The 21,154-nt window shown below is 37.6% G+C and overlaps 1 protein-coding gene across 3 annotated transcripts in view; it reads left to right on the top strand.

Annotated features, from left to right (window-relative positions):
- Positions 1-19,705, top strand: part of RLIM (ring finger protein, LIM domain interacting) — a 28,010-nt gene extending 8,305 nt beyond the window's left edge. For all 3 annotated transcript variants that reach the window (XM_047764434.1, XM_047764433.1, XM_047764435.1), the window contains 3 exons: positions 8,934-9,126; positions 10,063-10,146; positions 12,691-19,705. In XM_047764434.1, coding sequence (XP_047620390.1) covers positions 8,958-9,126; positions 10,063-10,146; positions 12,691-14,309 — 1,872 coding nt within the window. In that variant the 5' untranslated portion in view covers positions 8,934-8,957 and the 3' untranslated portion in view covers positions 14,310-19,705. The remainder of the gene's footprint in view (positions 1-8,933; positions 9,127-10,062; positions 10,147-12,690) is intronic.
- Positions 19,706-21,154: the final 1,449 nt, after the last annotated feature.

Below are 21,154 nucleotides of genomic sequence, written 5' to 3'. Positions count from 1 at the left end.
ACATTCAGGATTTCCTTTTTTCTCAAAATATAGTTATTTCTAGTCCAGGGTATCTCAGCCAAAACTCACCCCTTAATGTCCACAGAGTGTAGAGATGTCTTGCCCTGTTGGAATCTCTTGATCTCCACTCCCAGCCCACAGGAAATACAGAATAAGGCAGAAAGAATGGAGGCTTTGGGCAAAAGTAGGGAAGCAAATTAGATTTTTCTCTCCCTGTGCCCTAATTGACTACAGGAAACAAAGTGCATTTTTTAGGCCCACACCTGCAACATATGGAGGTCCCCAGGCTAGGGGTCAAATCGGAGCTTTAGTTATAGGCCTACCCCATGGCATCATTGGATCCCAACCACATCTGCAACCTATACCGCAACATGCAGCAATGCCGAAATCTTAACCCACTAAGCCACAATGGAAATGCCAACAAAATGCCTGTTAAATGTGCTCTGTTTTGGAGAGCCTTTACAGTTTGGTTGCAATTTTGAAGCAAATAACTGTTGCAGGGATGTCATATGGGAAAATATTTTCCTTGATTTTCTCTGGTGTAGGTGGGGGAGGGGGGAGAAGAACAGCATGTTATTGTGAAAATAATAGTAATTTGAATTTGTTCACATGTTCCTTTGTGAGTGTGTCTCATTGTTAAACAAATTTTTTAATTAAAAATACATTTAAACCAAAGCAAAGATCTTTTTTGAATAAGCCAAACTCTATAAATTCATCAGGCAAGAGCTATTTAGGATTCAACAAGTCTCTAAAATTGCAGTGAATAGAGGTATAGTGTTCTGTCTCTAGCTTCCATATAGGAAATGTTAGAAATTCTGAAAGATCAGGTGTGAACTTGAAAATTGGTGAGCATAGGAAAAGAATCATTTATCCTATGTGTTTTTGTATTCACCATTATTTTATTTTTGAAAAATATAAAGGGGATGCATAAATAATGGGTTTATAGAGCATAAACAATATACTGTCTTTCCATATGAGGTTTCTCTACCCTACAAAGAAATTATTATTATTATTATTGTTGTTGTTGTTGTCTTTTTGCCATTTCTTGGGCCGCTCCTGCGGCATATGGAGATTCCCAGGCTAGGGGTCGAATCGGAGCTGCAGCTGCCGGCCTGTACCAGAGCCACAGCAACGCAGGATCCGAGCCGCTTCTGCCACCTACACCACAGCTCACGGCAACACCGGAACCTTGACCCACTGAGCAAGGGCAGGGATCGAACCCTCAACCTCATGGTTCCTAGTCGGATTCATTAACCACTGCGCCATGACGGGAACTCCAGAAATTCTTTTTTTTTTTGTCTTTTTTAGAACTGTACCTGTGGCACATGGAGATTCCCAGGCTAGGGGTTGAATCGGAACTGTAGCTGCTGGCCTGCACCACAGTCACAGTAACTGCAGATCCGAGCCGCATCTGCCGCCTACACCACAGCTCATGGCAACGCCGGATCCTTAACCCACTGAGCAAGGCCAGGGATTGAACCTGCGTCCTCCTGGATACCAGTCCAATTCATTTACACTGAGCCCTATGGGAACTCCCCACAAAGAAGTTATTTAAAGCTGCATTGTCCAGTGTGATAACCTCTACACACGTGTGGCTACTGGGTGCTTGAGATATTGCTAATGTAACTGTGGAACTGAACTTTTAATTTTTTTTAATGGCTGCACCTGCAGCATACAAAAGTTCCTGGACCAGGGATTGAATCCAAGCTTAGCTGCATCCTACACCACAGCTGTGGCAATGCTAGATCTTTTAACCCACTGTGCCACAGCAAGAACTCCAACTTTCTTTAATTTTAATTAAGCTAAATAAAAAAATTGAAGCAGTGTATAATTTTTTCCATTAAATACAACTTTGTTGTTTCAACAGGACTACATTTCACTTTAACCATTAAAAATTTAGCATCCAGCTTGAGATGTGCTGTAAGTATAAAATACACACCAGAATTATGAAACTTAGTATTAAAAAAAAATACAGGACATCTCACTAATTTTTTATACTGGTAACATGTTGAAAAGATGATAGTTTATGTTGGGTAAATAAGATATATTAATAAAATTAGGGAGTTCCCGTCGTTGTGCAGTGGTTAACAAATCTAACTAGGAACCATGAGGTTGCGGGTTTGATCTCTGCCCCTGCTCAGTGGGTTAACGATCCAGCGTTGCCGTGAGCTGTGGTGTAGGTCGCAGACGTGGCTCGGATCCTGCGTTGCTGTGGCTCTGGTGTAGGCTGGCAGCTACAGCTCCGATTCAACCCCTAGCCTGGGAACCTCCAAATGCTGTGGCAGTGGCCCAAGAAATGCCAAAAAAAGACAAAAAAATAAAAATAAAATTAGTATTTCGCAAATACAAAAGAGCATGTAAGGCAGGCAGGAAGCGACACTAGTGGCACAGACTACTATGTTCAGAGATGGATGAAAAAATTGCTAGCTGAGATAGTATTAGCTTCTTCGGTGGTAAAATTTCATTGAATCTTAAGGGGTGAGTGAAATGGGGAGAGACCAAGCAGGGGCTGAAGGAGCAAGCAGTAGTAGAAATGTGAAGGTAGTAAAGCACAGTGTGTGTTGGAGGGAAGGATAGGGCAACATACGTGGATTGGTCTTGTTGAGAAAATGTTATATAACCGAATTGTGTCACCGAGAATATGTGGCTTAGCATGGCCCTAGGCCCAGAATAGAAAATCAAGGGACTATCCATCCATCTTAGTCCAAAGGGTCTTTTGGAATCTGTCTGTTCAAACATCTACCTAATAAGGAATCCAGTGTTTAATATCTACCTTCTGCTTGAGTATTTCCAGAGGTGGGCAGTATGCTTGCTTCAAGAGGCTGGTTGCATCTCCATTTTTAGACAGTCGTATTTGTTAGACTGTTAAAAAAGAATTATCTGCTTCCATATTTCTTCAACTATTGACCCTAGTCTGATCCTTTGGTCTGCTCTCTTGAATGTTGTAACTCCAAATATTTTAAGATGGTAATTATGTCCATTTTTAGTCTTGTCTTCAGGCTAGACATCTCCCAAGTAATTCAGCCATTTCTCTTATGGTGTTCCTTGGCTTCTCATATCTTGGCCACTCTACTTTCCTGTGTTTGTGAGTGTCCTTTCAGAGGTATTTTAAATGTTTCAAATATTCCACATATATTCTGAACAGCAGGTTGCAGTGGGACTGTTACCTTCTTTTATCTGAACACTGGTCTAGGAAAGCAACCTGTGAGTGACTCTTAGGTTTCATAGCAGCCAGGCCAAACAGACTTTTTTGCTTTTTAGGGTTGCCCCTGCAGCATATGGAGGTTCCCAGGCTAGGGGCCTACAGCTACAGCTGCTGGCCTATGCCACAGCCACAACAACAAGGGATCCGAGCCGCGTCTGTGACCTACACCACAGCTCATGGCAATGCTGGATCCTTAACCCACCGAGAGAGGCCAGGGATTGAACCCTCAACCTCATGGTTCCTAGTTGGATTCATTTCCACTGCACCATGACAGGAACTCCCCAAACAGGCTTTTTATTTAGTTTTTGTTAACTAAAAACTTTAGATTTCTTCATGTAAACTGCCAAGACAGGTTTTTTTTTCTCTTCTTACTATAGGTTACTTTAGCTTGATAACCCTAAATAAAGTGTTTAAGGTAGCTTTTTTACCACCATTTTTGTTGGTTTCAGCTCATTCTCACAGCCTGCTGAGAATTTGGGATATTTTTTATCATACACATTTTGAAACACTAACTTTGAAGCTTTGAGTTGTCTGTAGATTTGTTTAGTGTGTCTTTGACATGGTTCTTTTTAAAATGCTAAAGACGGGGCTGTTTGCAGGTTAACAACGCTCCATAATCTTTGAGGGTGGCATTTGCTGTGAATCTGTTATACAGTCAAGCTCCTTGCTACTCAAACTGATTCTAGGATCAGCAGCATCAACATCACTTGAATGCTTACTTAAAATGTAGGCTCTCTGATCCCACCCCAATCTACTGAATCAGAATCTGTATTTTTACAAGGTTTCCAGATGATTTGTGTTTGTATGCTGAAGTTTGAGAATTGCTGATCTAGCCCACATTTCTTCATAACAGTAAGATGCAAAACCTTCTCAGACTCTGCAGAAACCTAGCCAGACTAGTCAGCAGTAGTATCCTGATGCTGACTATATCAAGAGTTTCTCAACTCGACAGTACAATGGAATTACCTGTGGAATTTTTAAAATACCACTATCTGGTCAGCCCCAGAGAAAGCTACCCAGGTGATTTTAACATAAGAACCTTGTAAAAAAAAAAAAAAAAGAAAAAAGAAAAGGAGTTCCCGTCGTGGCGCAGTGGTTCACGAATCCGACTAGGAACCATGAGGTTGCAGGTTCGGTCCCTGCCCTTGCTCAGTGGGTTAACTATCCAGCGTTGCCATGAGCTGTGGTGTAGGTTGCAGACGCGGCTCGGATCCTGCGTTGCTGTGGCTCTGGCGTAGGCCGGTGGCTACAGCTCCGATTCGACCCCTAGCCTGGGAACCTCCATATGCCGCGGGAGCGGCCCCAAAGAAATAGCAAAAAGACAAAAAAAAAAAAAAAAAAGAACCTTGTAAAGCAAGTTCTGTGTGAAAGAAAACTATGTAAAAAGTAAGTTACTTTCGCAGTGAATTCTACTTCTAGTGAACATACTTCTTCTACATGTTTGCAATATTTCTGATAGTCCATTGCATAATTTTCCCCTATGTTTTTTGTCAGATTTTGCTATGCTATAGTTAATAGATGCTACTGTCTTTGAAGGTTAGATAATTTTTAAATCTAATATTTTAGCTTCTCTCCTGTTCCCTGATGACTCAAAGATTATTATTGGAAACTTTGCAGTTTGGGCTCTTGATTCTCTCTTTGCGAAATTTGATTTTTTCCCCACTACTTCCAGTTGGAAGGTGATTCTCCTTGTTGAATAAAACAGAAGTCGAGTGCTTCTACCTACCATAATCTGTTAATATACCAACTATCTCACATGCTTAGTACAAGACTCCTTTCTTGTTTCAGATTTTGTTTTTTAAACTCATTTTTAAAATCTTTCTCATATTTTTACATGTTTCTTTTCCTTGTGGGCTTTAAACTCCCTGATGTTATTCTTAAGAATTTGTGTCATTCTTGTAACAGTCCTTGGTATGTGAGTTTTCTGTTATCTTTGGTTCATGTCCTTCAAATGCCAGACTTATCAAATATCTTTGCCTTCTTTGAAAGATTTACATTGTTAAAGCCTTTCAACCCTGAGTTGTACTTTTTAATTATTTTCAGAACTATTTGCTGATCCCTCACAAGTGGACTTTGTCTTTTTCATATTATTAGTGTTCAGAATATTAACTGCTTAATATTAGCCAAATGTGGTTTTCTCTGGTTTGAGGAATTATGGCTGACCATTTTCCTTTGTGCTTTTCTTTATTTTTTAAAATTAGCTGCTTAACTATTACCAATACTACTTATGTACACTTGGAAAATTTTGGCTTCCTTTTGTCTTTTTTTCATTGCCTGGCCCATACAGCGTTTATGGGTGTTTAATTTAAGCTGTTGACTTCTGGTCTTCTTAAAGTTTCAAGTTATTATAAAAACATAATCTTTCAGAAATTTCTATAGTTTCATCTTAACAAAATTAAGGAATCTTAGGAAATTAGAAAACTCTAAAAATATTAAAAGTTCCCTTCTCCTCTCCTTTCCTAGATGTATTCATCTTATTTGTTTAAACAATGATAGAATAGCTCTAAGAATAATGATCTAAGAAAAGCAATGGAAATCTAGATGTACCCATGTATAGACTAAAATTTGTTTAGATTCATCAGGTAGAGAGGCTTCTTTGTTTTTTATATCTGAGGGACAGTTTGTTTTTATTTTTCTCTTTAGTATCATGAACATCCAGATACTTCATGTGTTGTGTGTGGGATTAAATCCTAGCACCAATGCAGATTACCTGTTTTCCACAAATCGGGTTTTCATATGTTCATTTAACTTTTATCAATGTGAACTTAAGGTCAATCTGAGGTTGGGAGGAAAAAAAACTAGAGAATGAAATTTTTTGTTGTGGAGTCTTCTTATTTTAGATTGCTTACTACCACTTTTTTTTTTTATTAGAGTGGTTAATTGAGTGTGTGGAAATCTGCCAATATAGTCATTTCCTAAGGCTGTACAAGTAGTGAATGATAATTAGGAGGTTTTGGCTAGTTATATGTACTATCTAGAGCAGAGGTTGGCAAACTTTTTCTGTAAGGCAAGATAGTAAAATTTTTTTCACTTTGCTAATAAAAATCGAGCATATTACATAGTTATTTATATAAAAAAGAGAGAAACCAAATTTCCACAAAGTTTTTCTTGATAAAACTCAAAATTATTAATAATCAAGTACAATATTTTGTAATATAGGTCTACTAGTGAGAAGAATGGCATTCTTTTGAGGGGAGGATAACGTTTTGCTTATTTGGAGCTAAGCATTCCTTATCAAAATCATTTGCAGATGTTCATCTAGTACTTTCTGACCTGAAAGGAGATTTTGCATATTTTATCTTTGGAAGTGTCTTCTCACACATAGGGATAGTTCTTGCTTTCTAATCAGTCTACAGGAGTATAATTTTAATGAAGTATAGTCATCCCTTAAAAGGTATTTATAGAATTCTGTTAGACTCTTGATATTTACTTTTTAGCAAGCATATCATTATACTTCAGGGTCATCATTTTCAGTTGAAGGTTAGGTAGAAGCCCCTCAGTTACACAGCTAAACAGATTTTGAAATAAGATTTCCTTTGTACTTGGATTGAGGTCCAAAAAAAACCACTTCTGGAACTGTAGTTTGTGCTCAGAAAATATATCTGCTACAAATGTCTATGGGGATGAAACTCTCATTTCTTTGTACAAAAAGTACAGAAGGCAGCTTAAGAGTGTGATTCCAGTGTTAGGTATTGTTGAAATGACTTTACTGCAGTGTAAGTTTTGCATATAAGCACTGTTTTACCTTGTAATTTTAGGTTGAATTCATTAGGAAACATTATGAAGTCTTTTGTTTTTTTTGTCTTGTTTTGTTTTGCTTTTTAGGGCTGCACCTGTGGCATGTGAAGGTTCCCAGGCTAGGGGTCTAATTGGAACTACAGCTGCCAGCCTACCCCGCAGCCACAGCCATACCAGATCCAAGCCGTGACTGCGACCTACACCACAGCTCATGGCAACACAGGATCCTTAACCTACTGAGCGAGGCCAGGGATTAGACCTGCAACCTCATGGTTCCTAGTTTGATTCATTTCTGCTGCGCCATAATGGGAACTCCTATGAAGTCTTCAAAAAAGCTAATTTCCCAGGCTGTTCATTGCCTAGTAATAGTAACTGAAAATAGTTCCTTTCATTCAGAAACAAGTTCAGTCTCAGACCTGGGTACAACAAATCACGATAAAACTTTACCAGTGCTAAGCCATCAAAATGAGCAAGTGGTAAAGCAAGTCAAGATAATTCAGCTTCTATATCTGACAAAAATTTACTGAACTGACAGTATTTAAGTCTGTAATAGTGAAGTTCACCATTGATACTACTGATTCAATAATAATTGATAGATTGAAATATTTTCTACAAAGTGCCCTATAACTACTATATAATGAATAATCATAAACTTTAAATACCTTACATTTTCACAAGCATTGTAAATTTTTCCAACTAGATCTTTTTCTGCTCTGTGTTTGAGTTTTAACACATCTTAGCAGATTCCACTTCAGGTTGTACTGAATTGTTGTTTCTCAGCTTCTTTGAAAATATTATCACCTGTGTTGTTCCATGCGAACTATTCATAGAGGCTCTTCAAACTCTTTAAATAATAACACTTGACTCCATGAATAAACAACTGAATAGTATCAGTTACATTTGATAGCTCATCAAGAATGAAGGAAGACCACTCAAAATCATTTACTCCCTTGTTTTTCACTTGATTATTGACATGTCCCACTATCTTCAACTTTTTGAGCAGCTGTACATATTTATCAAAAGGCTAATCTTCAGTTTATTTTCTCTGGACACATATCTTTAGCTTCTGCATTCAAACACAATTTAACTGACACATCATTGATAAATGGCTTTCTTTGCTTGGCCAACAAATGAGTCACTTAGAAACTAACTCTGCTTAAAGCCTCATTTTTTATTTTTATGAGGAAATATTTTGTACTGGATATTTCATTTTAAATTTTCTAATTTTTCAGACCTTAGCTTTCCTTTGACTTGAGAATATTGTGATGAGTGCTTAGTTTGCTAATATTAAGGTCTATTTTATTATGTTTAGCACTGTTTTAGTGCCGTGGCATTATAAATGTAATCTTTGCCATCTAATCTAATAACGAAATAATCCATACCCCACTGTGCCTTTAGGGGTGGCATTTGAAGTCTACTTTCTCTTCATTTAATATGGTGAGTGTGCACTGTTAAATTAAAAAAAGTATGGTGATAAACATGACACTTGAAATGCTGTCAAGTTATAATTGCATCACCGCAACTTACAGTGCACATCACCAGGGCAAAGCAGAGTGCCACATACAGTCTGTGTCACAGCTACTTAGCTCTGCCATTATAGCATGAAAGCAGCCGTAGACAAATATGTAAATAAATGTTGTATTGCTTATTCCAGTAAAACTTCGTGAACATAGAAATTTGAATTTCACATAGTTTTCACACATCACAAAATATTCTTTTAAAAAAAATTAAAATGTAAAAATCATTCTTAGATCTCAGAAAAAAATAGGCACCAGGGCTATTTGACCCATGGGCCATAGTTTGCCAACTTCTGGCCTAGTCTTTTCCTAGTAAAACTGTTTTTAGAAGTTTTTCTGTTTTGAAATTTCATTCATATGAGGTCTTAAAATCTACATCTTGACCTGCATTCTGGATTTTCACATAATTAAAATGGTTCTTTAGAATGCATACTGACTTCTGTTTTCAAGATTGATTTCCTTTCTCCTTTTAGATAATTTTCCACTTGTTCATCAAGATGGAAAGCTCAGATTCTAACGATAAAGGAAGTGGTGATCAGTCTGCAGCACAGCGCAGAAGTCAGATGGACCGATTGGATCGGGAAGAAGCTTTCTATCAATTTGTAAATAATCTCAGTGAAGAAGATTATAGGCTTATGAGGGATAACAATTTGCTAGGCACCCCAGGTATGCAATGTGTAGTTTAAGGACTCATATAAGTAAATTGCTGGTCTTAAAAAAAAAAAAAAAAAACCCGTTTTAAAAATTTGTCCGTTATGAAGTATGATTTTAATACATGGGATATAGAGTGATATTTACTACTATACTTATTACCTCATTTTGATAACTCGTGTTAGAATTATCCTATATCATATTTTTTAGTTATGAATTATATTGTGAATTTATAGCGATCTGAATTGAAAAAAAGAGTGGAGCTGAACAATCTTTTTGTTGTTTAGCTTTATTTAACTTACTAGACAGTAGTGTGGAAGAGCTAATGGTAACTTTTAGTTCTTAGGATGGGCTTATTCTCTTTTGTCACCCCGATTCCCTGACATAATCCTGATCATAATCCTTCAGAGCTAGCATTGGGTAAAATAGTCAATTATTCAGAGCTTTGTGCTCGGTTATTCTTTTTGCCTGATTAGGTCCCATTTGATTCTGGTTAAAATCCATTATCTCCCTTCCTCCTCATTTCTTATTAAGTCTATTAACCTTTGAGTAATTGCTTAAGTTTTAAAAGATAAGGTGTTAAGTTAGCCCAGTTTTTGTAAGAGGGACTGCATTTTGAGCCAACAGTATCCGACTTGAGTCAGAATGCCTAATAACTTGGCATTCTCACTATGCCATATATTAGCACATCAATGTCTCAATCAGTCTGAATATCCTTGTTTTAAAATGTAGATAGCATCTACCTCTTAGAGTTATAGTTTTGAAGAATGAGTTATTGTATGCAAAAGTATTTTGTAAGCTAGAAATAAATGTGAGTAAATATAAGTTGTAATGTCATGCTCCCAAATAAGCGAATTTTACCCAAGTTTCTACTCATTCTGGTTATTATCTCAGATGGGTAAGTCATTGGTTTTTATTTGTAATTTAGCAAACATTTTAAACTATTTTCAGGTGAAAGTACTGAGGAAGAGTTACTAAGAAGACTACAACAAATTAAAGAGGGCCCACCACCGCAAAACTCAGATGAAAATAGAGGTAAATTTTGCTTGGGGGTGGGTAAAGGATGGAATGGATAAAGAGCTTCATAATGGTAAATGTTAGCCAAAGATAACCCAGTAGTGGTACACATTATTTTGGTGCTCATAAAAAGAACTGACATTTTCTTGACATTTGGTGAGACAGTCAAAGTTTTTTTCTTCTTCTTCACCTTTGTGTTGTTTGTGTTAATTGGGACAAAGTGAAGATGGCCTTTGTGTGTGTGTGTGTGTGTGTGTGTGTGTGTGTGTGTGTGTCTTTTTAGGGCCACACCCACAGCATATGGAAGTTCCCAGGCTGTTAAATCAGAGCCACAGCTGCTGGCCTGCGCCACAGCCTCAGCAACACCAGATCCGAGCCATGTCTGTGACCTACACCACAGCTCATGGCAAGGCCAGATCTCTAACCCACTGAGCGAAGCCAGGGATTGAACCTGCATTCTCATGGATAGTAGTCGGGTTTGTTACTGCTGAGCCACACCAGAAACTCCAGGAATGGCCTATTTTAAATGAGATTTTTTTTTCCTTAATTTTCCATCTCCATTGAAATTTCCCCTTACCTACTGAATTATTGCTTCCTTACATGAGTTCCTCACCAGCAGAAAGAAATGTTGCCTTCTCTAACCTGGTAGTTCTCAGTGAGGTATAATTTTGCTCCTAGGGGACATTACCAATGTCCAGAGACATTTTTGGTTGTCATGACTGGGGACTTGCTATCGGCATCTAGTGGGTGAGGTGGTGAGGTCAGGGATGCTGCTGAACATCCTAAAATGCATAGCACAGCCCCCAAAACAAGGAATTATCTGGCTTAAAATGCAGATAGTCCCACTGTTGGGAAATCTTGCTAACTCAGGTCTGGTGTTTCTCCCTCAGTGTGAAATATGGAATTTGACTAACATAAGAAGCTATGGTAACAGGCTTCATCGTGCCATTATGTGTACTGTGTTAGGTTCAGACTCTTTGGTCTGATTTCTAATTTCATGTTCATTTAAAATCTTAGTAGCATGAAGAAGTGTTCAAAATACTTTTTTTTTCTTGCTTTTCAGGGCTGCACTCGCAGCATAGGGCGGTTTCCAGGCTGGGGGTCGAATCAGAGTTACAGCCACTGGCCTACACCACAGCCACAGTAACACCAGATCCAAGCCACATCTGCAACTTACACCATAGCTCACAGCAACACCGGATCCTTAACCCACTGAGTGAGGCCAGGGATCAAACCCACATCCTCATGGATCCTAGTCGGGTTCGTTAACCACTGAGCCACAACAGGAACTCCCTCAAAATACTTTTAAACCTGTAAATCTTGTTTATATTTTTGCAGTGGCTAAAGCAGTCTTGTATTTGTTTTTTCTTTTTTGGCCATCCTGCGGCATATGGAGTTCCCAGGCCAGGGATTGGATCCGAGCTGCAGCTGCAGTGACACCAGATCCTTTAACCCACTGTGCTAGGCCAGGGATTGAACCTGCATCCTGGCACTTCAGAGATTCCACTGATCTCATTATGCCACAGTAGGAACTCTAGTCCAATATTTTTTTTTAGTCTTAATATTTTTAAATGGGGTTGGTAGATGCAAACTGTTACATTTAGAATGGAAAAGCAGTGAGGGCCTATTATACCACACAGGGAATAATAGCCAATCTCTTGGGATAGAACATAATGGAAGATAATATGAGAAAAAGAATGTGTGTGTGTGCATGTGTGTGTGTGTGTATATGTATATATATATATGGCTTATATACATATATATGCCTTGGTCACTATGCTGTATAGCAGAAACTGACTCAACACTGTACATCAACTACACTTTTTTAAAAAGAGAATTACCATGTTAAAAAAAATCCCATGACTAGGAACCATGAGGTTGCGGGTTTGATCCCGGGCCTTGCTCAGTGGGTTAAGGATCTTGTGTTGCCGTGAGCTGTGGTATAGGTTGCAGATGCGGCTTGGATCCCACTTTGCTGTGGCTCTGGCGTAGGCCGGTGGCTACAGCTCCCATTCTACCCCTAGCCTGGGAATCTCCATATGCCGTGGGAGCAGCCCTACAAAAGGCAAAAAGACCAAAAAAAAAAAAAAATTCCCATATTATCAAAGGCACTTAAGAAGCCTAAAGAAATGTTGTAGACTAATAAAAATTTGACAAAAATCTGGTGTGAACTAAAATACTAGCCCTGTACCTTGACTGGTGTTTCCCTTGTTTAATTGCGTGTTTTGACAGTGGACAGAAAAAATGTCTTCTGGCAGTGCACAGTGTTATGCTGGGCTCTGTATGTGATCAAGTGCTGCAAATAGACTTCTTCCCAATGCCCTTTTCAAAATTCTTAAATTTCTCTAGGATTAGCTTGCTCTTTTAAAATGGAATTGAAACTTTCCTACTTTTACTTGCAGATTTATACAGTATAACTTAGGAAAATCTGTAAAAATGAAATCTGTTCAGAATCTTTGTTCTCTTTTTCTAATACAAAGTTTTGGAGTACTCTTATATGATTGTCCTAATTTTAGTAGTTCCTTTTTCTCCCTCTCTCTCCTCCCTTTTTTTTAAAAACAGGTGGAGACTCTTCAGATGATGTGTCTAATGGTGACTCTATAATAGACTGGCTTAACTCAGTGAGACAAACTGGAAATACAACAAGAAGTGGGCAAAGAGGAAACCAATCTTGGAGAGCAGTGAGCCGGACTAATCCAAACAGTGGTGATTTCAGATTCAGTTTAGAGATCAATGTTAATCGTAATAACGGGAGCCAAAATCCAGAGAATGAAAATGAACCATCTGCAAGACGTTCTAGTGGAGAAAGTATGGACAACAACAGCCAAAGGCAAGTAGAAAATCCACGATCTGAGTCAGCATCTACAAGGCCACCCAGATCAGAACGAAATTCAACTGAAGCATTAACAGGAGAAGTTCCACCTACTAGAGGTCAGAGAAGGGCAAGAAGCAGGAGCCCAGACCATCGGAGAACCAGAGCAAGAGCTGAAAGAAGTAGGTCACCCCTGCATCCGATGAGTGAAATTCCACGAAGATCTCATCATAGTATCTCATCTCAGACTTTTGAGCATCCTTTGGTAAATGAGACTGAGGGAAGTTCTAGAACACGGCACCATGTGACATTGAGACAGCAAATAAGTGGACCTGATTTGCTAAGTAGAGGTCTCTTTGCAGCTTCTGGAACAAGAAATGCCTCACCAGGAGCAGGCTCTTCAGACACAACTGGCAATGGTGAATCTACAGGATCAGGACAGAGACCTCCAACTATAGTCCTTGATCTTCAAGTAAGAAGAGTTCGTCCTGGAGAATACCGACAGAGAGATAGCATAGCTAGCAGAACTCGGTCAAGGTCTCAAACACCAAACAACACTGTCACTTATGAAAGTGAACGAGGAGGTTTTAGGCGTACATTTTCACGTTCTGAGCGAGCAGGTGTGAGAACCTATGTCAGTACCATCAGAATTCCAATTCGTAGAATCTTGAATACTGGTTTAAGTGAGACTACATCTGTTGCAATTCAGACCATGTTAAGGCAGATAATGACAGGTTTTGGTGAGTTAAGCTACTTTATGTACAGTGACAGTGATTCAGAGCCTAGTGGCTCAGTCTCGAGTCGAAATATGGAAAGGGCAGAGTCACGGAACGGAAGAGTGGGTTCTGGTGGTAGTAGCAGTTCTGGTTCCAGTTCGAGTTCCAGTTCAAGTTCCAGTTCCAGTTCCAGTTCCAGTTCCAGTCCTAGTTCCAGTTCCAGTGGTGAAAGTTCAGAGACTAGCTCAGAGGTGTTTGAAGGCAGTAATGAAGGAAGCTCATCATCAGGCTCATCAGGTGCCAGGCGAGAGGGTCGACACAGGGCCCCGGTAACATTTGATGAAAGTGGCTCTTTGCCCTTCCTTAGTCTGGCTCAGTTCTTCCTCTTAAATGAGGATGATGATGACCAACCTAGAGGACTCACCAAAGAACAGATTGACAACTTGGCAATGAGAAGTTTTGGTGAAAACGATGCATTAAAAACCTGTAGTGTTTGCATTACAGAGTATACAGAAGGCAACAAACTTCGTAAACTACCGTGTTCCCATGAGTACCATGTCCACTGCATCGATCGCTGGCTATCTGAGAATTCTACTTGTCCTATTTGTCGCAGAGCAGTCTTAGCTTCTGGTAACAGAGAAAGCATTGTGTGATTAAGGTCTGAACTCTCAGCTATTTAGCTGGTATAGTGATGGGCAAACAGGAATCACTTGCTTTATGTCCACTTTTTGAGTGGTGCTTAAATGTAAAGTAGCAACCTGAATTGAGTCATTGCTTTCTGAATGAATCATTGTCCTTTCTCTAATTTCTGTTCCAGAATAAAAGGAAATATTTTAAAAACAACGTTTTAGGACATAAAAATCTGATTTCTCTATCAGTAATTGATATTACTGATGATTTATGATATATACTTGTCAGTTTCTCCTTTGTTATCTTAAAAGATCTGCCTTAGCAATGGCTCTTATCTGTTTCATGTTGATCTTTAAAGTTTCCTAACGCCATAGGAAAGAGAGGTGAAGGAAAATCCCAGTTTAGACTAAGTTACAGTACATGTTTTCCTAAGTGATTGCTTAAAGCTGTATTGTTCCCAGTTACTAGTTGGCACAAATTCAGCTACATTCTGAATAACATTTGTTCACCTTTCAGGCAAGGTGATATTGGACATGTCAGTGTAAATAACACTAAGGTTAGGATCTTCTAAGTGTATAACTGTCTCCTAAGCCCATCACTGTGGCACACTGTAGAGTGAGCTTATAGTTTAATTGAGATATTTATCTTGTGGAAATATTAAAAAAAAAAAGCCTATGCTTGTGTAAGTGAAAAAAATCACATTCATTTGTTTAAAAATGTAAAGCTATTTTGTAGAGGCTCAGTACTTTTCCAATGCACTGTTGTATTAATGCATTAAAAATTGTAAAGTACCATGCTTAGAAATGAAAAAAACTGCTTTTTGTGAGCCAACATAGTAAACACACCAAACAAAGTACAAAGCTGCTTTTTTAAGTGTGTAGATGTAAGAGCAGAACGTATCTATAATATTTAATGTATATGAACAGCTACTGTGATACGCAGAGGAAAGGACAGAGTGCAGAATTGAACTGCATTGAAGACCAATAGGAATTGTTTATTTTAACTTGAATTTGGGCAGGAAACGAAAGACAGAGGAGGAAGAAAACTGCTTGGAGGAACTTAAATATTCATGAAGACAGTAATCATATAGGCATGAACTGGTTTCATACAGTGAGATCCTTGAGCAGATGAAGTAGATCAGCAAATTTTGGCAGAGTTTTGGTTTAAGAAAAACAAACCACTACCACCTAGTACAAGTTAGACTGATGTTTTTACAAGTCTGCTCCTCAAAAGATGGGGGAAGAGACTATAAACCACTTTTAGCATAAGAATTGAAGTTGGTACAAATGTGCCTACTAATAGGAAAGTTTCAAATTTGCATTGTTTTCGAGATTTTTGTCATTTAAGGTACCAGTGCACACTTGTTTAATGTTTTGTTATTATATCTCTAACACAGACCTAACATCTTATTTAAAGACAAGGTGAAGAATTAAGGGGATTTTTATTCCTTGTTGAAAGTGAATCGTGTTGGGTTATTTGAAATTCAAATTTTAACTGTGCTGCCCATATTTGAAGATGAGAATGCTGACTCACACAGTCTATGGGATATTGCACTTTATGTTGTTTCCTTAGTAAGGTTTGTGAAGAACCCCAGTACTCTTGCCGACTTTCTCTTGAGGTTAGGATTAGTCTGACTGTGGAGGGCTGCCTTTGTTTTTCTGGGAAAAGCTAATGGGCCCAAAGAGGGATTGAACACATCCTTGGCCTTTAACAAAGTGAGCCAATTACCCAGGCCTAGTCAGATACTCTACAAAATAAACAAGTTTGCTTTAGAAATTATCTGGCTACCTGAACTGTTAGCAACTCAGCTGTAAAGATTATTTCAAAGCTCATTCTTTCATGTTTTCCTCTGTCTTTCAATCCTACCTAAGTATCAAGGAAATTAACTTGTAAATATAGTAGTTGTTTACTAAGGATAGTACTGCTCTTGCAAGGAATATTGTTCAAACAAAGCTTCACTTATTATTTTTTTTAATATAAGCAGATTTCACGGTTTATGGCGCTTATGTAATACATTTTATCTTTTTAAAAAAAAAATTGTCCATGTAAAAGTCAGGATTCCTTTATATTTGTGAGCCTCCTTGTCTCTTTTCCTAAGGGTATAAACTACAGTTTTCAGATCTGCAGGGTGGTCCTGATTGGCTAGAAACAAACCCATTTTTCTCTTGGTAGAAAATGTCCCATTATTATAGGGGTATTCATTTTAAATAGTTTAAAAACAACTGCAGCACATTCTAAGCATAAAAGAAAGTTATTAACAGGTACCTTCCTAGCCTCCCAAGATGTATTATTACTCATTTGTGAAGTATTAAAGTAAGAGGTAACTCATGCAGAATGCTGGTTTGAATGTAGATATTGAAGCTATTCATAAACACTGGAAATAGAATTTTAAGTTTTTAGCCTTCAGTAGAATGCACATATTGGACATGTGCATGTGGAAACTTTTTTTCAGTAGCACTCATTAATTTCCATTGGATTGTGTAGAATGGATACAAATATTTTAGTGGAATTTGCTACTTGATTTTCTTTTTTTTAATTTTGCAAGGTCCATGACCAATATGTACTTACTAGTATGGACATTGAAGACGAGGTCATTTGTAGGTGTCAGATGTACAATGGAGAACAAAAATCTTTTCCCACCAGCATCCAAATGCCTATTCTCTTGAGGGAGCATTTTCTTGCAAAAGACTTTACATTTCATTTTGTATCTTTGCACTTTTTCTTTATTACAGAAAGATTCTGTCTTGAAGACCTAGTTTGAACTTCGTGCAGTAATAGGAACAAGAAAAAACAATGTTGAAGGATTACATTGTTCAATGCATAGGGGAAAGTACTAAAACCGGAATTTCCTTGAATATTTCAGATGTTTTTTAAAAAAATTCACTTGCTAGTCTGAAATGTTTGAGGTGTTATGTTCAATCCCAAGCAGCTGATGTGGTTGAGATTTATTAATACTAAAAAACAAAATTGAACAAGTTAGGTTTAAAGTTTGCAGACCTTATCTGTAGCAACACTAGAAGATGAGCCATATTGTTAATTTGGAATATTTGCTCTAAAAGGAACACATTAGTTATACCTCAGTGGTGTTAATGGAGCTGGGAATTGAGAAAAGTGTTCACATTAGTGTTGGAGTGTAGCTAATAAATTGTACAGTTAACAACAAAAAACGTTTAGCACCAGGATTTTATATATATATATAAATAATATATATAATTATTATATATATTATATATAATATATGTTATATATATATATATATAATATATATATAAAATCTCTAAAAACATGATCGTTGGAGTTCATCCAAACTAAAGATTAGGAAACTGTTAGCTATAAGTGTTACCTCAAGTAATTTTTTTTCCTGGGAAAACATGTTCTTTCTGTGCCAAGTGTTCTCTCCTAGTGTCAGTGTCTCATATTTATGAAGGGTTATCACTTAATATGCTTTGTGTTTAATCACCTGCTTCCCAGATGTCCACTACATGAAATGAGTCAAGCATCAGCCATGATTTTCAGCAGTTCCCAGAATACCCATGTGATAGGGAGGCGAATGTTGCAGAATGCCTCTTAAAAGGCCATTTTTACAGCTTGCTAGAATACAGTGGCACCTTGTGGTTATAATTGATACTTTTAAAGATGGAGGATATTTTTATTTCCCCCTCCTCCAACCCCTTTTCTGTGTGTGTGTGTGTGTGTGTGTGTGTGTGTGTGTGTACAAAAAATGTTTGTAAACTGCCTTGAGTTTTTAAGTTTTACCTTAATGGCTTCCCTGTCAAATATATTTACCAATATTAAATACATAGAAGCCACGTTTGCAGGGCACTTTGTTTCTTTTCTTGTTTTATAAGACTATGCTGATAGCTACTTTCTAAAGTTTTCTGTACCTTAGTAATGCAAGATATTGATGAGGCAGATGTTAAAATATCAGGTGTTTTTTTCCCTTAGTATAATTCTTCAGTATGTAATATTCAGTAGCAGTGTTGTAATTAATTAACAAGTAAATTGTATGCTTTGGAAAAACATTTGAAAATGTAAATCAACTTATGCTTCATTTGGAAAGTGCAAGGTCCAAGTAACTAGTATTTCATTTATTTTAAATCATACTTTTAATAAGCAACTAAGAAACACCTATGGGTTAAGTACCTGCCCTCTAAAATTTTTAGCATTCTGAAATTGAGTTCTGAACGGGAACATTTCTAAAATACTATCGAATAGTCCCAACAAGTAATTGATGTCACTTGATTTAATTAACTCCATTTTGTACCTAAAATACAGCATAAAATATGTTATTGAGCTGTTGGAACTCTCAAGGAAAAACAAGTTTGTATCGATTTTATGATGATTTTCATTTCTGCATAGGTGTTCTAATTCATATTTGAAGGAAATAGGCACACTCTCCAGCACTCTCAAATCAGAGATTATTTATTTTTGATTAGGATTTGTTTACTAAAAACCCACAAGCTGCTTTATAGTCACTTGAATTGAGTGATACCTTAAAAAACATACAGTGAAAGTGAACCCCGTCATACCACTGTGCCTAGTTATTTCAGGGTTCCTCTATCGGTTCCTCATTTTGCAGATTTATTCCAATACCAAGGTATGGCTGAACCAGCTGTCCAGCCTTAACTCTTTTTAGTGCCCCTCTGCTAACATTCTTTTAACTGAGTGATTTGTATGTGTTTTAACTGTCCAATGTTTGGATTTTACCTCTTGATAGCTCCATTTGTCCCTGGTGCTGCTTTTAAAGATGTAGGGCCACGTGATCAGGTATCAAGTTGAGTAGGTACGCAGTTGGCCTGGTTATGTATCTGTGCCTGTTTTATCTTCTCCCAGGAAGAGCTGCTTTGGTATACTTAGATGTTTACTTAGATTCAGATAAAGAACTGGGCAGCAATCTTGGAAAGCTTTCTGAAGCCTATAAGAACCTGAAGGGATTTGGAGGGGGAATAGTAACAAAGGCTGCCTTTATGTCTTTGAACATGAAGCACATAAATGTATGTTCTGTAAAGACTAAAGCGATTGTTATACCAGGGCTTCCTGACCTCTGGGAGAGACTTTGAAAATAGCAGAAAGGTACACAAAGTGAAATGAATTTGGTTGGCTTGCTTTATCTGGTTTCTCATTTTCTTTCAATTTAAACAATATAACGCCCTTCTCCAATATCTACCCGCAGTCTCCTGGTTGGGAAGCCCTGTATTAAATTTTGAGAATGTACCCAGTATCTTTTTTTTTTTTTGTACAGTGCTTTACACCTGCTAAAAATTAACTTGTTTAATGCAAAACAAGACCTTGAAAGGTCAGTCATATTAAAGCTGGTTTGATTATTAATAGTTATCTTTTAGGAAGAAGCTTTTTCCCTATGTAAGATGTCATACTGCAGATTTAAAATATAGACTATCAATAAAATGCATGAAGTGATCATTTGTGCTTGATCATCTCTCCTTGGGTTTTTCTTTTTAAAGTGGGAATCTGATAAAGGTTCTGTTGCTTCAAACCAATGTCAGATAGACTTGATTTTTAGAATCAAGTGGAATTATAGCACAATCTTGATTTTGATTCCCCTCACTGTTAGTGTGGTCAGGTACTGGTTTATGGGATATAATTTCCATTCTGTGTCATGTAGTTTAATGGCTTAATCTTCAAATGGTAAAAGGAAAGACTGAAGCGTGTCCCAATATAAGAATCCTGGAAATTTTTATGTAAATGACATTTTAAGTAGGTGCAATTTTGCTGTTTATTATATTCTCACCATTGCCCAGAATACTCCCTTGCCTGACCTCTGTAAATACAAAAACTTAGGTGTGCATGTGTGCTCACACAGCCTTTGTCCATTCCTACCTCCAACCTCTTAGAAATGTTGCCTAAACCACCAAGTTTAGTTTTTCTAAGTAGGTCATCACATTCTGATACCTGAATGTGACTTACCCATGATGCTGGCACTACATTTAGTTGATGGTGAATTTCATTATAGCTTATTTCCTCTGGTTCCTGCAGAGCCCTATCATTGGCGTAGGAACACCATTCCTGGGGGTAGTTTTTGGTATGGTCAGCTCTTTGTCTTCTAGGGTTTTACTTTTAAAGTTTTTCATGACTATATTCTTTGAAACTCAAGAACACCACTAAAAAGTTCACATCTAGACAACAAAGTAAGTGAATACACAGGCATCTTGTGGGAAATTTAGTGAAAAGGAAAGGAAAGGACCATTACCTAGAACAGAGAATCTGGTAAATCAGAGTGGATTATAAATTGTACTCTTAATGTTCATTAAAAAAAAACAGGAAGTTAAAGCTAGGGTCCAGTTTCTTCTAGGTCTTTGAATTCAGACAAGATTTAAATTTAAAACTTGCAAATGGATTACTAGTAACTATTAAAAATAGCTAAAATTTGCTGGTTTTTAGGTGTTGTATTAAGCACTGTAAATTATTTAATCCTCACAGTAATTCTGAGGTATATTTATTACCACCTTGTTTTGTAAATGTGACTGAGATACAGACATTTGATAATTTGCCCAAGGTCACATAGTGGCAGAGTGTTTCCAAATCAGACTTTTGATTCCAGAGCTTATTTTCATTGTACTCTTAATCCTGCTGCCATAATATGGTCCTTAATTTGTTTTTAAAAATGTTTATCTCAGGAGTTACCGTCGTGGCTCAGCAGTAATGAACCCAACTAGGATCTTGTAAGGATGCAGGTTTGGTCCCTGGCCTTACCCAGTGGGTTAAGGATCTGATGTTGCCATGGGCAATGGTATACATCGCAGATGCGGCTTGGATTCCATATGCCTATGGCATAGGCCAGCAGCTGTAGCTCCGATTTGACTCCTAGCCTGGGAACTTATCATATATGCTGCGGTGCGGCCCTAAAAAG

The sequence above is a fragment of the Phacochoerus africanus genome, chromosome X, assembly GCF_016906955.1.
Source record: "Phacochoerus africanus isolate WHEZ1 chromosome X, ROS_Pafr_v1, whole genome shotgun sequence".
NCBI classification, from domain to species: Eukaryota; Metazoa; Chordata; class Mammalia; order Artiodactyla; family Suidae; genus Phacochoerus; species Phacochoerus africanus.
This window is presented reverse-complemented; position numbering and strand designations above follow the sequence as displayed.